The sequence below is a fragment of the Pleurodeles waltl genome, chromosome 2_2, assembly GCF_031143425.1.
Source record: "Pleurodeles waltl isolate 20211129_DDA chromosome 2_2, aPleWal1.hap1.20221129, whole genome shotgun sequence".
Lineage (NCBI taxonomy): Eukaryota > Metazoa > Chordata > Amphibia > Caudata > Salamandridae > Pleurodeles > Pleurodeles waltl.
The window spans coordinates 395,757,877-395,775,179 of record NC_090439.1 but is presented as its reverse complement, the minus strand read 5'-3'; the positions used below and the strand labels follow the sequence as shown (position 1 = coordinate 395,775,179).

General features: G+C 43.4%; 1 protein-coding gene across 1 annotated transcript in view; it reads left to right on the top strand.

Annotated features, from left to right (window-relative positions):
* Positions 1 to 10,912: 10,912 nt before the first annotated feature.
* DOK6 (docking protein 6) overlaps positions 10,913 to 17,303 on the top strand; it is a gene marked incomplete at its 5' end in the record, with an annotated part of 934,435 nt that continues 928,044 nt past the window's right edge. Inside the window, one exon of the mRNA XM_069219182.1 lies at positions 10,913 to 10,936. Coding sequence (XP_069075283.1) covers positions 10,913 to 10,936 — 24 coding nt within the window. The remainder of the gene's footprint in view (positions 10,937 to 17,303) is intronic.

Genomic DNA, 17,303 nt, shown 5'->3' with positions numbered 1-17,303 from the left:
ATCTGAAAAAAATATTTATCCACATAGGCATATGCAGTTCATAGTTGTTTGAAAAAGGTGGTTATGAAGGAAAGAGCCAACTCTTGAGTAGTTCTCTGAAGACAAGAAAGTTATCTGTGGCTCTTATAGTTGGGGGTAATGAATTCCATAGTTTGGCTGCTTGGACGGAGAAGGATGTACCACCTATAGTCTTTTTCTTGTATTGTGGTATCACTAACATAAAACAGCATGCCATCCATTTTTCCAGGGATACTGTACTATTACTCATCACCACAAAGCCTAGTGAATAGATTTTATTCTTGCAGCAGCATGTAAATTAGATTCCTGGAAGGCAGAAATAACTGGAAACCAAGAAAGATGTTAAGTAACAAAGTTAAAAGTGTTTTAGCAGCCTTACCAGTCACAATGCCTCGCCTGTGGACTGGAGCAACAATGCAGAGACACGTAGAGATAAATTAGGTGAGGTGGGAACGCAGTCATTAGCAAACACGCAAATCTTATTGTGCGCAGTGGTTTCCTCCAGTTTAAATGAAAGAGAACATGACAGTTGTCTGAAACCTATTGCAAGATTAGTCCTCCACACCATAAGCAGGGGCTGCTGATGAGCTTACGGGCAAGGAAATAAGCCATTGTGGGAAGGACTGGATTGTGATCACTAGCAAAAAAGAGAGCAGTCACACATTCCCTTCACCCTAGAGTAGAGAGTTCAGGCTAACATGGTGTGAAAGGATTAAGAAGGGAATCCAGGTTTCAAGTAAGCAGCTCTTCTTGAATTATTTCAAACCTCCTTTTAGTGGCTACAACACAGACATTCAGTGGTAGTAATGTCCAATGTCTGTTTTCAGTAGGCATGGAGTTAAGAGCCTTTTAAATGGCTTATGTGATCTTAGCCCTCCAGGGTTTGATTCATTCGATGGACCTTCAAGTAATTAATTATAATTATCACCAGCCTGGATTGCTGCAGTTCTTTCTGACTACTGAACAAGAGCATCAGATGTGCGATCTACCAGCAATCTGTTACCATTAAGACACGACTTCAAACACGGATCTGTGAAAAATAGCTATGTAACATCATACCTAAAACTTATCAGTAAGTGTTGAACCCCTTGAAAAAAACTAAATATATTATGCAGCTATTCAAAAGAACGCAAACATATGAAAAATAAATATGGAAGAACACACACAACATGATGTACCCCAAAAATGTATCCTCCAATGGGGATATTACAGAAGCTATTTCTACGCTACTCCTTCTATAAAAATTTCAGGACTTTATTTGTTGGAAAAAAAAGAAAAAAAAGTTGTGTGAGTTTTTGGCTAGATTAATGCAAATGAAATAATCTAAAGTAATACGTACTTTTGTTAATAAAACAGATATCAAAGTAAGTTCTCACTTGGAGTATGTGCATGTAGGCCTTTTAACGGCCATTTGACAATTTCAACTAAATATGTATGGATTTACTCCAATAAAGGTAAAGTTTAAAGTCTGTGTTCCATTTCCTAAAAACTATTCCTTTCCTGGAACCATCTTTCCTTACATGTACGCAATGGATTTAAGGGGTTAGGTGGCTTATTCCACCCCTCTTCTAATAAAGGATTTCAATTGTCGACCTTTGTGGTGCTTTTACGCCCAAAGATAGACAGTGACATGAAGTGTCAGTTAGAACAAGCTGGACTGACGGAGGTGGAGACATAGGAAACTAATCATTCTGAAGTAAAGTGCAGCATACAACTAGCAATTGAGAGCCTCACAAAGAGCCACAGTTATATTAAGATTTCCTTATGAGCACCACATAAGAAAATGGCTAAAGCAGAAAAGACTATTGTGGTTGTAGACGGTAGTGTCAGCGCATTGAATCCTGCATGGCATGAGCAGAAACTCAAATCACCACAATGGAGACCAGAGCCTCCAAAATGGAGAATAAGGAGCAATGCAGAACTGGGAAAACCACAATCAAAGCTACAGTCGAGACTCACATTTTCCCTAAGCGAATTAGACCATGAAAAGTTTTAGACTTTTTCACTGAGGAATTAATCCAACATGAATTGGCAACATTATCAAAATAAACTATGTGTTGAGGCTGCTCTAAAGGGAAAAAAAATAAAAGGAAACAGCTCCAAGGACGTTGTCCAATCCTAAATTCTAAATGATCTGGAGGGATATTTGAATATCCAGTTCTCAAGCATTAGCCGAAGTATAAAATGAAGAGCATTTTAGTTTTCCCTAACCTAAACCTAGAAAAGCAAGCAAAGAGAAGTATGCTCCCGGATATATATTTATAAAAAAGCAATCCCTCTCCACAATGATCCAGCATATGGAATCTAGTCAAGCTGTAAGTGGTTAAGGAGAAAATTATGTTTTCACACAGCTGGCAGCAGCTAAGAATTTCCTTGACAAAGTTAGATGGGGATTGGGACTGTTTGAGCCAAAGGCCACAATTGCTGACCCAATGATGGCGAAAGTCTGCCTACATATCGTCTGATATGTCATCCGTCTTTGTACCAACTCCCCTTGCTGCTATTCACCAGTACACCAATTTTTCTTATGCAATCAGGTAATAGTTCCTCTCAGAAATAGTTGTTCTACCACCGGTCTTCTAATGTCCTGCTTCCTTTCATAAACGTCAGCAAAGAGAAATATTTTACTGAGGCAGAGGTTGGTGTTTGGCACTTCAGTACACTCCCCACTTGACTGGAGTCCCAAAATGTTCTGTTCTGCAAACTGTTAAATATGTATGGTTCTAAGAAAGCTTTCAGGTAAGCACTCAGTTACTGGACTTGCCCCGGGAGTTGGAGCTATGCTCAAGACGGTTGGCAGTACGGAATTAAAGCAATTACACTTTATGATCTACACATGCAAATGGCCATGTCATCTCACAAAAGACTAACAAATACATTTTCAAGACACCTTTTTTGTGGTTACAAGAAACAGCCCTAAGTTTGCTTAATGCCTACCCGTGTCTTGATGCTTCCTCTCCACAAGAGAGTCAGAAGCCTGCTTCAGTGATAGCATTGCATATGACTTCTGGGGCAGAGAGAAAGAAATTGACTCAGAGTATAATTTTTTAGCAGATCATCTTTGCAAGCAGGGAGCTATAACTGAAAGCACTGACTGATCAAGATTTAAATTTCAACACTAACAACTCACTGATGCATAGTTTCCAGTAGTCATTTTCTTGATCCTATCCACAGATGGCCCTAGCCATAGCTGCCTTCAGTAACCTTTTCATTAATATAAATGGCATTCAAAAATGGTTTAGATCTGGAAATTATAAAACAAAGTATATCTTAACTGCAATACAGAAAACTTTTAGGTTTCTTATGTACCCATGGATGACTGAGAAGACAGACCAGAAACATGTGACTGGCTAGCAATGTTCCAGGAGAAACAGTTAATTGTAAATCAGGATTAGAGTCTCATATTATGCTTTTTGACTCTGCTTTGAATAAAGTAACATAACTCAAACTATGTTTCCCATGAAGCACAGGGACAACCGTAAACTAAAAAACAATCACACTTTCTGAAATCCATAACACTTTCCTAACAACAAGCCTCATCCTTCACTAGCCCAATGGCAAGTTAAGTGCTCTCTCTTAGTCTCTCTGCTTTACTATTGCTAGTGTAAATTGCTGGATATGTACTTATTTTTATTGAAGGTGAATCTGTGATTGATGGTGGGCATTATATCCCTGCTCCATTTGGCGAGTAATACAGATTTCAGTAGCTTCTCAGCCGATCTCCATGCTCACAGCTTCAGGCTTGGGCCCTGAGGGTGCTATTGGGGCCATGTGTTAGAATTGGCTCCATTCTCTGCGTGGCTGTTGGAGTTGGGAGACAAACAGAGCCTATCGGAGACTTGCCAAGATCTGGAAACAAGAGGCTTTTCCACAGTTACACAGGTGGGGCTGGTATTACGATAGCTGTCAATATAACTGCAACTGAGTTTGGAGGTATTATTCAAAGTACAGAACATACAGCAAGCGTTTCAAACTGTGGAAGTAAAGTGATGTGTCCATGGCAAACACGGTCTCTCACATTCCCTCTACTATTGCACTGGGTTACTTGGAGCATGGTCTCCAAGCAGCACCAAACATTCTCCACTACCTTGAAAAGGGGGGAGGGGAGGGTAAGGGGAGCCTCTGTGGCTGTGGAGCTTCTCGGGAAGCAACTACTGCTTCTGGCCGCTGGGCAACCCGAACCCGTCGCTTGAAGGGACGACTTAGGTTCCCCTACGGGAGCCCCAGAATCGCAAAGGCAGGGGGCCCAGAGTGCCACCGAGGAGAGGGACAAAAGAAAGGGCGCGATCTGCAGGAGTGAATGCCTTTGAAAGCCTTAGTGAGGCCTTACTTTCATGGTCCAACGCCACACAGGAAGGTAAGAAAGCAGGACGAGTTCCATTCCCAAGCCTACAGAGCCAGTCTTACCGCTCGTCCCACCTAGAGTCATGGTAATGATTCTCAGTTCAGATGATGGTTACGTTGTTGAGAGACCCGCTCCAGTCCCTAAGCATTGCAAACTGGGGGAGCCAGGACCAACAGGATAAAATCCCTTCTGACATGCATCTGGAGGACATATTCCACCTCCTCAGAGTGGCCACCTACACACAAAATGGTGCAATACATGGCTGGGTTCCTTCGCAAACCTCTTGATAAGGGGGTAAGAAACTGCCTAAGAGTGAAATGCCCCAGCCCAACTCCGGATGGCAAGTTTGCAGCTACTCCCAAAATAGATGAAAGAAGGGCCACCTTTTTTGGCGCTAATTTGTAAAGGATCCCAAGAAAGGGATCAACAGGTTTGGACAGCATCACAGGACAAATTAGAACATGTTTCCATATCCGTTGCCAAAATTGTAGATAAGACAGAGGGTGCGTAGGAACCTGGTTGTCTCATCACCCAGATATTCTTTTAGGATGGGCCCAAAAAGCCATAATTTTCCTAAGAACACCAAATATGCAATTTCTACTGGAAGGCACATATCCCTGCTAATTTCAGTGGATCCCAAACTGGGGGATTTAGCATCTTCGGAGGCAGGCTTTGTTGCCGAAGGAGGCTTTCTAGTTGACCCCTTCTTGAAAGAACTGGGAAAATATGCCTTCATCTTTGTGTCTTGCACAGTAATCTATAAAAAAGATCTTTGGACAAATGGATCTTTCGACAGAAGGATGCTGGAGAGGCCGAGAGAGGAAGAGGATACTTGCCCAGCCGCTTCACTTGCCAAGGTCCTTAGAGAGGGCAAAGGGCATTTCCAGTAATGCTAAGATACTCCAGACAATCTCGAGGCAGTATCAAGAAAGAACTGAGGAGAGCCTTGAACAATCCCAGAAAATCTCTCCATTGACTAGCTCGGCTAGTTAGACTCATTTAGTCATTGATGCAACTGCATTACCAGTCCCTGCAATATCCCAAGATTTTGAACCTATGGCGAGGCCTAACATACTCTTAACAGACAGACCTGTCTCAGGAGGCTAGGGAAGAGATCCTCTAGTGGTTGCAATATAGGGAAGTAAGGAATGGGGGAGTTGTCTTCAGATCGTCCCTGGATCTGGTTATAAAATTAGATGCCAGCAGGTCAGGCTGGGTTTCCAGGTGCAGAGAATTTTCTACCACAAAAAAATAGTCAGAGGATAAACTGGAACTTCTGCCTGTAACACTAGACAGCAGTTGCAGTGGAATACTTTCCAGGACAACAAAACTTCAATGTGGATTGGCAATCCTATCACTTCTAGGGTTCCAGTGCACAGAGTACTTCCAGAGATTTTCCATGCAAATATGAACAGATAGGCTCAAAGTCACAAGGATCTCTCGGCATCCCACCAGGACCTTCAACTCGTGCTGCACTTCAACTGGAGACCGGATCAAGGGGCTGTAGTGATGGATGCATTTCTTCAGGAATTGGGCACTGACACCAACTACGCCTTTCTCCTGTTCACCATGCTCACCAGAATGGCAGTGCAGCTCAAGATAAGGAGCGAATGTGCTTCCCCCATCACTTTGATTCAGAGGTGACAAGTTTGGTTTCCAATTTTCATGGAACTTTCTTCTGAATCACTGATTCCTCCCTCTCCTTCAGAACACTCTCCAGGAGTGCAAGATAGCCACCATCACCTGGTTCAAGAAGGTTCCCAGAGACTAATTATGTGGCAGATTACAGGCATTAGACGTAGATATCTTATGGGATAGACCTCTATCGCCCCCAGAAGGATTCTACACCAGGTATTGGAGTGGAAAGCTATTACTAACTCAAGGAGGGGTATAGGTATCGCCAGGCTGAATAGCTTAGCCCATAGTAGATTTCTATCTACTTTGTCAAAAGCAGTGGAGAAGTCAATGAAGGCAGCATATACCACCCCGCCTCTCAGTTTTACATATTTTTCTGAGATAATTTGAAGCACAGCGATATTATCCAGGGTACTATGTTTGCACCTGAATCTGGATTGTTCCAAGGGGATGATGTTGTTCTCCGATGGCCAAGATGCTAGTCTCAAAAGCAGACATTTAGTAAACATTTTGCCCACAGCATCAAGTAGGGCAATCTGGCGATAATTGCCAGGACAGGATCGGTCGCCCTTTTTAAATAAGCATACAATGATACTATTAACCCATGAGGCAGGTATGCATCTAGAAAGGTAGCATCTATTAAAGACCACATAAAAGATCTTACACCAGGAACTCCTGTCCTGTTTTATAACTGATAACGGAAGTTCATCAGGTCCCATTGCCGCAGAAGAGCGCATAGTGCGAATAGCACAGTCAGTCTCTTTTAATGATGGGGAAAAAGAGTATGTATTCCTGAAATTTCAGGGGGCTGGAATGGTACGACTCCATTTGAGTCATACAGGAGGGCAATAAATTCAGACCAACGGGCTTCAGAGATCGCAACAGGAGGGGGACGAATTCTCAACCCACAGCCTTCACCCACTAATGTCCAAAAGCGCCTTGCCTGGCCCTTTGTGGCGGCTTCCCAGAGCTAAATCCAAAGCCTATCCCCAGATTCTTTTGCGAGGCGGGCCTTCAACCGCTTCTTTCTCCTTTTTAAAAGGGCGACCCTGACTTTCCTTTCCTCAGAAAAAACTAAGTACTGGGCCCTAACTAGGTTATTTATTTCTCTTTTTAAATCAAGCAGTGTGCAGGGGATAATTTTCTGAGCTGCTTTTTGCCCTCCGAACAAGGTGTTACCACCAACTGCTTCATGAGATTAGAGAAATATTGCAGTTCCATCCCCACCCAACTAATCAAATCAGAAACCACAGGAGCTAATATCGCGGAGACCCCTGCAACCCTCTTAAAGTTACACTGGGTCCTCCCTGTCTTATTAACAAAATTCTGGGTAAACCCACCAGACTTCCAAGAATCCAGTGACAATAATGAAGTTTCTAGAATAATAAGAAGCAAGTTATGGTCATTATAGGGGGTACTTATAATCCTAAGGTCTTCCAATAAACAATAGGAAGAATATACAAGAACTAAATAATCTAAAATGGCCATTCCCGCTGGGGATATATGTGTAAAAGAGGCGGGAGAATCCGAAGTGGACCTACCATTGGCGATAATACAGTCGATTTTTTTCAGAAGGCTGAAGAGAAGTTTTCCTCCTTTGTTAATTTTAATTAAAGGGGGAAAACACAGGCTGGAATACGAAGCGCTATTTCTCTCTCTGCTTCACGCGTTTGGCATAAGGCATGATTAGAAATTTTACAGTTTAGATCTTCCATTAATGCTATGAATGGAGGAAACTCAGTATCTAGGGCGTCCTCAAGAAAGGCAAAAACCCTTTGTAACAGAGAATCATAAACTGCCTCAGGGGGCACATAAACATTAATTAATAACAGTGATGTGGGGCCCGCTCTGTATTATGCAGTTGAATGGTTAGGGCCATGAAGAGGTTACTGGGGTCTTTATAGCATGAATAATCCCATTTAAGTGTATTAGACAGTAGACAAGCTACCCTCCTGCCCCCCCTTTAGCATGTCCCCTTCTGGACAAAGAGGCCTTACAATCAATGACAGACTAATTATCCCACAGTAAGTCCATGTCTGACCAGGTCTCCTGTAAGCATATTAGGTCCGGTTTGAGTGTGTTCAGATAAGATAGTTTTCCATGTTAAGTTTTACCCTGGCTGCATTCCAGGAGATGATTTTTAATCCTCTGTTAGGAAGAGAAATGGAGAGGGTCCCAGGGCCCCTGCTATTGAGAAAGGGCACCCAGAAATCAACCCCAATCTTCCTGGACATAAGTTGCTGGATGATTAGGAATGGGTTGTATCTCTCTACTACTACTATCTGAGAGTCCATATTATAGCCTCTTAACAGTGCTTCTTCCCTGGGCTAGGAGATAGGAGAGTCATCCAGGGCGGCCTCCCGTCTGGGAGGCAAGAGTACAGAGACAGATGGATTCAAGGCTGAAGTGACAGAAAAGTCAGTTTTGTGGTCACTTTCAGTCCTCCTTTTAGAAATGTTGAGCCTTCGCAGAGAGGGCATGCAGAACTGCTTCATGTGTGGCTCTGAGCAAATTCGGGGTGAGATTGTCCCCTCAGTTATCACTTTGGGAAAAAATACCTTCCTACAGAACTACCATTTCTACGCAGAGCAGCCAGCTAGAGGTTTTCTAAGCCAGTAACTGGACATCCTAGCCAGACTCTGATATTTTAATTGGGACATTTTGGCCTAAGCATACTTTAAGTGGGCTTCCTATTTCTCTTAAGTATTCACCGGGACAGTTCCAACTCTTTTGAGGAGGAATCTCAAGTTTTAGAAAACTCATGTTATACACAGACAGAAAAAGCATTCCAACTAGACTGGCATGACCTAAGTAAGCACTGCAAATCCTCCCTACAATGCTGCTCTCATCCAAAAGGGGCATTTAATGTCACTTTTCAGAAGGAATGCTGTATGTTTAATGGGACATTATCAAACCTTCTCAGCATGGCTGCTGTGCTTTAAAAGTGACAAGTTTGACTGCTCCACATTGGTGAAATATGTTCTTGATGGAGCACGAGTTGGACTGCTATTCTTCTAATTGAACAGCACCAGAACTTCTGACAAGGTCCTGTGTCCTTTTAGGAGTGAAGTGATGAGGTCTGTTTGCAGTGTTGGAAATGAAAGCAGCATTTGAAACGACAAGAAGTGTGGACTCTTCTTTCTCGCTCCAACACACACACACACACACACGCACACTCTCTCTCTCTCTCTATGCCTCTCTCTCTTACTCTCTCTCGCTATAGTACAGTGGGCAGCAGCCCTTTAATTTAACAAAAGCAGGTACAGTGAAGGCAGCAGGGGAATGATCTTGAGGCCTTAATTACACATTCTGGTATTGCCAAAGCCTGGCTTTATACTGCAGCACTTACGCACACTGAGGGGTATATTTATACTCCGTTTGCGCCGAATTTGCGTTGTTTTTTTCAACGCAAATTCGACGCAAAACTAACTCCATATTTATACTTTGGCGTTAGACGCGTCTAGCGCCAAAGTTCATGGAGTTAGCGTCATTTTTTTGCGTGAACACCTTCCTTGCGTTAATGATATGCAAGGTAGGCGTTCCCGTCTTAAAAAATGACTGCGATGCATATGTGTCGTATTTATACTCCCGGGCAAAAATGACGCCCGGGAGTGGGCGGGACTAAAAAACCCGCATTTGCGCCGGATTTTAGCGCCTGGGTCAGGGCAGGCGTTAAGGGACCTGTGGGCTCAGAATGAGCCCAGAGGTGCCCTCCCCAGCCCCCAGGGACACCCCCTGCCACCCTTGCCCACCCCAGGAGGACACCCAAGGATGGAGGGACCCATCCCAGGGAAGAAAAGGTAAGTTGTGGTAAGTATTTTTTTTAATTTTTTTTTTGTGGCATAGGGGGGCCTGATTTGTGCCCCCCTACATGCCACTATGCCCAATGACCATGCCCAGGGGACAGAAGTCCCCTGGGCATGGCCATTGGGCAAGGGGGCATGACTCCTGTCTTTGCTAAGACAGGAGTCATGTTAATGGCGTCTGGGCGCCCCAAAAAAATGGTGCAAATCGGGTTAAGACGATTTTTTTGCCTCAGCCTGACTTGCCCCATTTTTGGACGCCCAAACGCCATTTTTCCCTACGCCGGCGCTGCCTGGTGTACGTGGTTTTTTTTCACGCACACCAGGCAGCGCCGGTCGGCTAACGCCAGCTAACGCCATTCAATAAATACGGCGCCCGCATGGCGCTTCAGAATGGCGTTAGCCGGCGCTAATTTTTTGGCGCAAAACTGCATTAGCGCAGTTTCGCGTCAAAAAGTATAAATATGGGCCTGAGTATGTGTCTTTAAAAAGATAAAAAGGAAACAAATAACATGGCTTAATGGTGCAGTTTAGTTTTTGTCTAGCATTACAAGCAATAGAAAGCGGTCACTTCTTGGTTTTGTTTAGTTTTTGTGTGGCACCGCTTGATCAGCTGTTTGTGGGAAGCAGGGGTTCTGTGGGTTTTTTGCTTTGATATGCTGCTGTTCATTAAACCTCTATGTGAATGACGCAGACATTAACTTGAGTTCAGCTCCGTCCGCCTTTCTCAGCGGCTGCTTGTGGTCTTGTGATTCTCATGTTATTGCATAGCAGTTCTAGGTGCAATCGCCCATTCCCTAATTCCCCGCCAACCGCCGCCACATGGTCTGCCAGCTGCCACAGTGACAGCACTGTGATAGCATGTTGGAGGAGACGATGGGCGTTTTGGCATCTCATGAAGTACAATGTTGAAGAAGGGAGCGGCTATCCTCATCGCCACAGGAAGGTCGAAGAGGAACAAAAATTGTGCCTTTTTGTAACTGGTGTTTGAGAGAGACTGATTTGGCTGAAGCTTCCAAAATCTCTCTACAGCCATCACCCAGCTCGTCTTGCACGGGGCTGGCCCCCAGCTGTTAGGCAAATACATGAATGAAACTGTTGCTGATGGGATGTATTTCAGCCAGCCTTTCAAAAGGTAAATTAATGTACATCATAAAGTCTGGTTATACTAAAATATATTTAAACAAAGTTACCGGAAACTTGAATATCGAGTAAGTGAATGCTGTGTGCAGGATTGCTAACTATTGTACATACAGATACAGCTTTGAAAGGAGCCTAGTTTGAGTTGTTGTGTTTTCTATGCTATCCCTTTCCAGGTTCATTTTTTTAAATTGTTTTTTACAGATTGTATATCTTGACTTTTTTGACAACAGCCTCACTCTAGTTGTATGTTGTGCATGTTTTGAGGAACACTTTTGTGATATCGCCGTAGCTGTACTCTAATTTTATATCTTTACTTCTACTTTTCCATCTCCATATTTAGGCCCATATTTATACTTTTTGACGCAAAACTGCGCCAACGCAGTTTTGCGTCAAAAAAATTAGCGCCGGCTAACGCCATTCTGAAGCGCCATGCGGGCGCCGTATTTATTGAATGACGTTAGCCGGCGTTAGCCGCCGGCGCCGTCTGGTGTGCGTTAAAAAAAACAACGTACACCAGGCAGCGCCGGCGTAGGGGGACATGGGGCTTGGGCGTCAAGAAATGGGGCAAGTCAGGTTGAGGCAATTTTTTCGCCTCAACCCGATTTGCGCCATTTTTTTTCACTCCCAACCCCCATAGAAATGACTCCTGTCTTAGCAAAGACAGGAGTCATGCCCCCTTGCCCAATGGCCAAGCCCAGGGGACTTCTGTCCCCTGGGCATGGTCATTGGGCATAGTGTCATGTAGGGCGGCACAAATCAGGCCCCCCTATGCCACAAAAAAAATAAAAAATAAACACTTACCTGAACTTACCTTAATGTCCCTGGGATGGGTCCCTCCAGCCTTGGGTGTCCTCCTGGGGTGGGCATGGGTGACAGGGGGTGTCCCTGGGGGCATGGGGGGGCACCTCTGGGCTCCTTCAGAGCCCACAGGTCCCTTAACGCCTGCCTTTTGCAGGCGCTAAAAAACGGCGCAAAAGCGGCCGTACGTCATTTTTTTTTACCCGCCCACTCACGGGCTTGATTTTTGCCCGGGAGTATAAATCCCACGCACATGCCTCGGAGTCGATTTTTTAGACGGGAACGCCTACCTTGCATATAATTAACGCAAAATAGGTGTCCACGCAAAAAAATGATGCTAACTCCACGGACTTTGGCGCTAGACGCGTCTAACGCCAAAGTATAAATATGGAGTTAGTTTTGCGTCGAAATTGCGTAAAAAAAAACCACGCAATTTCGGCGCAAACGGAGTATAAATATGCCCCTTAATTTGTTCTTCAATTAGGTAGTTCTACCTTTAATTCGTTCTTCTTTTATGTTGTCCACCTTCCTATCATTGACTTTATGTATACTTTTCCCCTTTGCTCTGTTACATTTTAACCCTGAATTGTCTTAAATTATTTGTTTTCTAAATATATTTAAAAAAATTGTGTACCTTGAACTCACACTAATTATAACTCTAAATTAACATATCATAATGGAAATAATTTTGTTAGAATAAATTTAAATTAATTCTGTTGAACACCGTTTTAGCCTATCGAATGACAATAAGTGTAATACCTTTAATGTACTCCTTATACTAACTTAATTTCTGTACTTAATTACATTTAAATCATTTGAGTGAAATTAAATTAGTGTGTGTTGTATCCAATTAATTTTGTCCGACTCGTAAATTAAATTAATTAAAAATAAAGTTACTCTATTCTCAATGCTATCAGTAACATTATATTTTATTAAACACTCTTATTTTTACATTAAACCTAATTGAACTATTAACGGAATTATCTTAACACAAAACCTAACATATCCCTGAATTAATTTACATTCACATATTTTCCAATTCGTACTGTAACACTAGCTCAAACCCAAGCCCTAAATTAAACAAAACAATATTATTAATATTAATTTATTAATAATGATTAACTTGGAACTAAAAAAACAAAAAGTTACAAAGCTATAACTATTTAAATTAACTGTGTGTAAATACATTTCGTTTATAGATGCATCATAATGTTTAGATAATAATAATAACAAATGGCCTAATTTAAATTTTTTGCCCGATTTGTAATAAACTTGGTTAAAAGTTATGTCAGTGTAACACTTTTTATATGTTGAAAATTAAGTTAAAAATTTTAATTTATGTGTTTTTGTTACCCCTAAGTCGATACTGCTGCCACCTCTGTGACCCTGCTTGTAGGGGGTGACCAGGTCTTTCCTGCACTCTAGGCAGCCCCGTGGTTGACAAGATTGGTGAGGCCACACCGCCCCTGGCTCCAGATCCTAAACCTATCCCAGATCCACTACATTAAAAAAAAGTGGACTTTGCCATTGTGAAATACTTTCACTTCGTCTGGGTATAGAAGCATATACGTGACCTGACTCTATTTCAGCTTTTGTTTTACCACTGCGAAGATTTTGTTTTGCTACTGCATTGTGTAATCTGGTAAAATGCTACACCCGACAGAAGAGCTCCATTTATGGTAACACCAGTCTTGGGTTTCTAGTGTTTCAGCTCGAAAAGGACCTGGCTTGACAGCTCAGGCTGGACTGTTGTTTTTGGAGCAGAACCAAGGCTGCTGTGCACATGACTGGGTCTAATCTGAGGTGGGATAGTAGGCAAAAAGTGATTGTCTGAGATACAGCCCTGAGTGATTACCAATGACTCAAATTAATTCAAGCTTTCCATGTGTATGTCTCTGTTAGTGCACTGGAAGCCTGCTATCCAGGCCCCATTTCTTGTGCCCTCTCCCTAACTGGCTATATCTACTTGTTGATTACCTGATGGGCAAGACTTTACCCTCTTTTCTAGTAAATGGTACCCAGGGCAGAGTCGTAAAGGGATCACCGGGGCTGCAGCACAAGCTTGTGCCACCCTGGCTGACCTTTACAATGTACTGGTGGCAGGCCTGCCATTGCAGACTGCCTGAGCAGTGCAAACTGCTTGAGTTCGACTGTGCCCTCATAAAGAGTGGCACAGTCCCAAGCACTGCTTAACATATATGCCAGACTCCCCTAAGGTAGGCCACTGAAACCTTGGAGGCAGGGTGCATTGTAGTTAAGGTGCAGACATATAACCACGAGCTTCTATGTGCATCCTTCCATTAAGGTACACTATAAGTGCAGGCCGGTCCATAGGATAACATGGGACTTAAGCCCCGGTTGACCAGGGCTGCTAGCTCATTTATGGTACTGTCTAGATATGTTGAGTTTGGTGTCAAACAACTTTCCTTCTCTCCCTCACCATGATTCCCGTATTGAGGGATTCCTAGCATGCACCCAGATGACAAACTAGTGCTTGCCCACCTTTTTGCCCCTCTCCTTAGTTCTCTGGCTGAGCAGCCTGCCCTTTTTCCTGTACTTGCTGCTATTAAGACTGAATTCTGACCTCCTTCCAGGCAGCCTGGGTGTCCCCAGAGGTCATAAGAAAGGGCTGAGGCAAACAGGAGGCACCTCCCACCCCTCAGCTGGGCTAGTGAATAGGGCCATCAGAACGGTGAGCTTCAAATGCTGCACTGCCCCTGATAGCCATCAGTGCTGTCCTCCAGCAAAGAATTAGCCCTCACCCTGCCCACAGGCACATTTGCTCATGGTGAGGTGGGAAATTAGGTATGCAGGACTTCGCACACTCCCAGCAGGCTGACCACACTTCTAGGGTGAGCAGCCCGGTCTGTGCACTACAGTTTGGTTTCTGAGATCTTAGGAGTGGTAGAACATAGGGTTCTGGGTAACTTAAGGTGACCTGTCCCACTGGATGTGGTCACTTCAGGGGAGGATTAGCTGTAGGAAGTAGTTGCCTAATGGCCACTAGTCTCCACACCACTAACTCCCTCAAATCCAGGATTTAAGGGACACCATTGACACCAGAACTTCAGATTTGATCGATCTACTTCGAAGAAGGACGAGAAGAAAGTTTGCATCCAACAACCGGACTCTGTCTACTGCCTCAAATCAAACGAGGCAACAGACTGGGAATTGCGTGATCAACCTCCGTTCATGGCTAAAACTTGTCACTCCTGACCAGAGGGACCCTGTGGAAGGTGGAAGCACCAATAGTCTCCCTTGGACTACTGCCACTTGTCCCCTGCAAGCTGCAGGTTAAAACAACCACTGAATCTTAAATTGCACCAGCCATCTGGACCACCATGGAATCTTCAAAAACCAGATTGTCCAATGTCTTCTGGGACCCCCTCACTCCCTCAAACCCAGCTACTTCCCAAAGGATTTCAGCACCCTTACCGCTGACAAGGCTTGTTGGTAGCCAGCCCAGTAACTAACACCTTTACATGTGGCTGCAGGTGCAGAGCACAGCGTGCAACCTAAATCTGACATCTGCAACCCAGCCCCAGGTGAGACTTTGCATCTTCTTCTCAGCAAAGTCATGCTAGTGGTCAAAATAGCTTCAGCGAAAACCAGGTCAGCACCACTGATGGCCAGGAACCCTCCACAACCGGACCCAATGGACCTGCTCAGCATGAGCTGACTGGTGTGGCCTGATCAAGGGAACGCACTACCTTACCTCAGCAAGGGATTCCTGCTGCTCAACCTCCAAGTGGCAGTTCATCACCAGTGGCAACCCTGCCATTGACTTCAAACCAAGTCCCATTCAGCACCACAGACAGCTAGAACCACTCTGCACCTGGACTCCACGAGCCAGGTATAACTTCTCTGACTGTCGTGATCTGGTCCCAGGGACTGCACTAACCTAACTCCCCAAGGGTTCCATGCAACCCGTTCTTTAAGTGCATTTTTGCTATATATGACATTTCCCCATTGACTTCAATGCAACATTGATTTTATATTGCTGTTGAAATTAATATTTCCTGTTCTTCCAAATCCATACTGTTTGTTTTGGTGTCTAAATTTACATAAAAACAAGCTTTATTTTTATAAATTGATGTTGGATTTCTTTTGAGTCACGTCAATTGCTTATTGTCCATTTTTGTGCTGTGAAATGCTTAAAACATGTTCCTCTAAGTAAAGCCTGACTGCCCTTTGCCATACTTCCAGTACTGAGCTAAGGATTAACTAGTGAAAATCCAAGAACTATCTCTGGGGTATTTGTGAGAGTATTACATGGTGAGGTCTGACCGCCACACCACATAATACTCCACTTTCCTACAATCTGCAATTCAGCATTAGAGCAACATTTAAAGGTTCCCTCATTTGCAAGGGCCATGCCCCCCAGGCAAATAAAGAAGTCCCCTTGATTTGGCATTGGACTACATTTTGCACCAGCATGATCTATATTACATAGGAAGCTGCATATGTATCTGTGGCCTCTTCCTTAATAGCAAAGTCTCTGGGGCACATAAATACAGGCACAAATGAGTAATGTATCACCGGAGCTCTTTACATAATTTGAATGTGGTGTTTTGAGCCTATAGAAGGGTGGCAAATGGCCAGGGTTGTTGGCTATGTCAGTCCAAAATATGTATCTAGGTACATATTAACAGCATTAATCTGTGTACTTTCTAGGCATAACCACTGTGCATCCTTTTTCAGCTTCCTCATCTCATCAATCTCCAATAGTATTCTTTGGTTGGAGCTTCTTTACTTCAGGCATTTGTGTCTGGACAGCTTACTTTCTCTTTAGTGCTCTGATGCTTTCACATTACTTGGTCCAGTTGTTTTTTCTGGTTATCATTTTGCATAAAGGGACAACTCATACTGCACTGTTTCTGCTGATTTCTTCTTCAGTTATTGCACTTTGTTTAGGTTGCTTTTTTCTAGAGGCAACTGAATATCTTGTATTTGTTTGAAGGACATTATGTAGGCTTTCTGTTGACATTGGCATAATAATGCTCCTATTGATTTCCATGTTCTGGTCTTTTTATAGAAGCTCCATTTCTCTACCCCCAAGGGCTTGTCTGTCTAGTTAGGTATAACCTCCAAAAGTACAATTTTACACCATTCTGGCCATTCCAGTTCGTGTTTGTAGCAGTAGTCCTCTACACCTGGTCAGTTTTGCACATTCAGTACAATAGGACATTCATTCATTACCTCACTCCCATTCTATTTTGCAAGCCTTTCCTTATTTCCACTTCACTCAATGCTTTCAGCCTGGTACCCATTTCAAATCTAGAGAGCTGAATTAGTGCCAATCTCTGTATTCTTTGAGACTCTGCAGCACTGCTTGAACACTGTTATCTATAGGACATTTTTCTACTGACAAGAAACAGTTCTGCATATTAAGCTGGTGGTTCTAGGTCTTTCTTTCTGTGGCCTCCCTTCTGCTAAGTTCGAATTTCTCCTGATTTCCTTTAGCTCCTGGCTTATGCTGTGAACGTTTCTGGTTTCAGTTTAAAACCTCTCTTCCTAAGGATCATTTTATCACTGCCCTCTAATCCTTTTCCATGATTTTA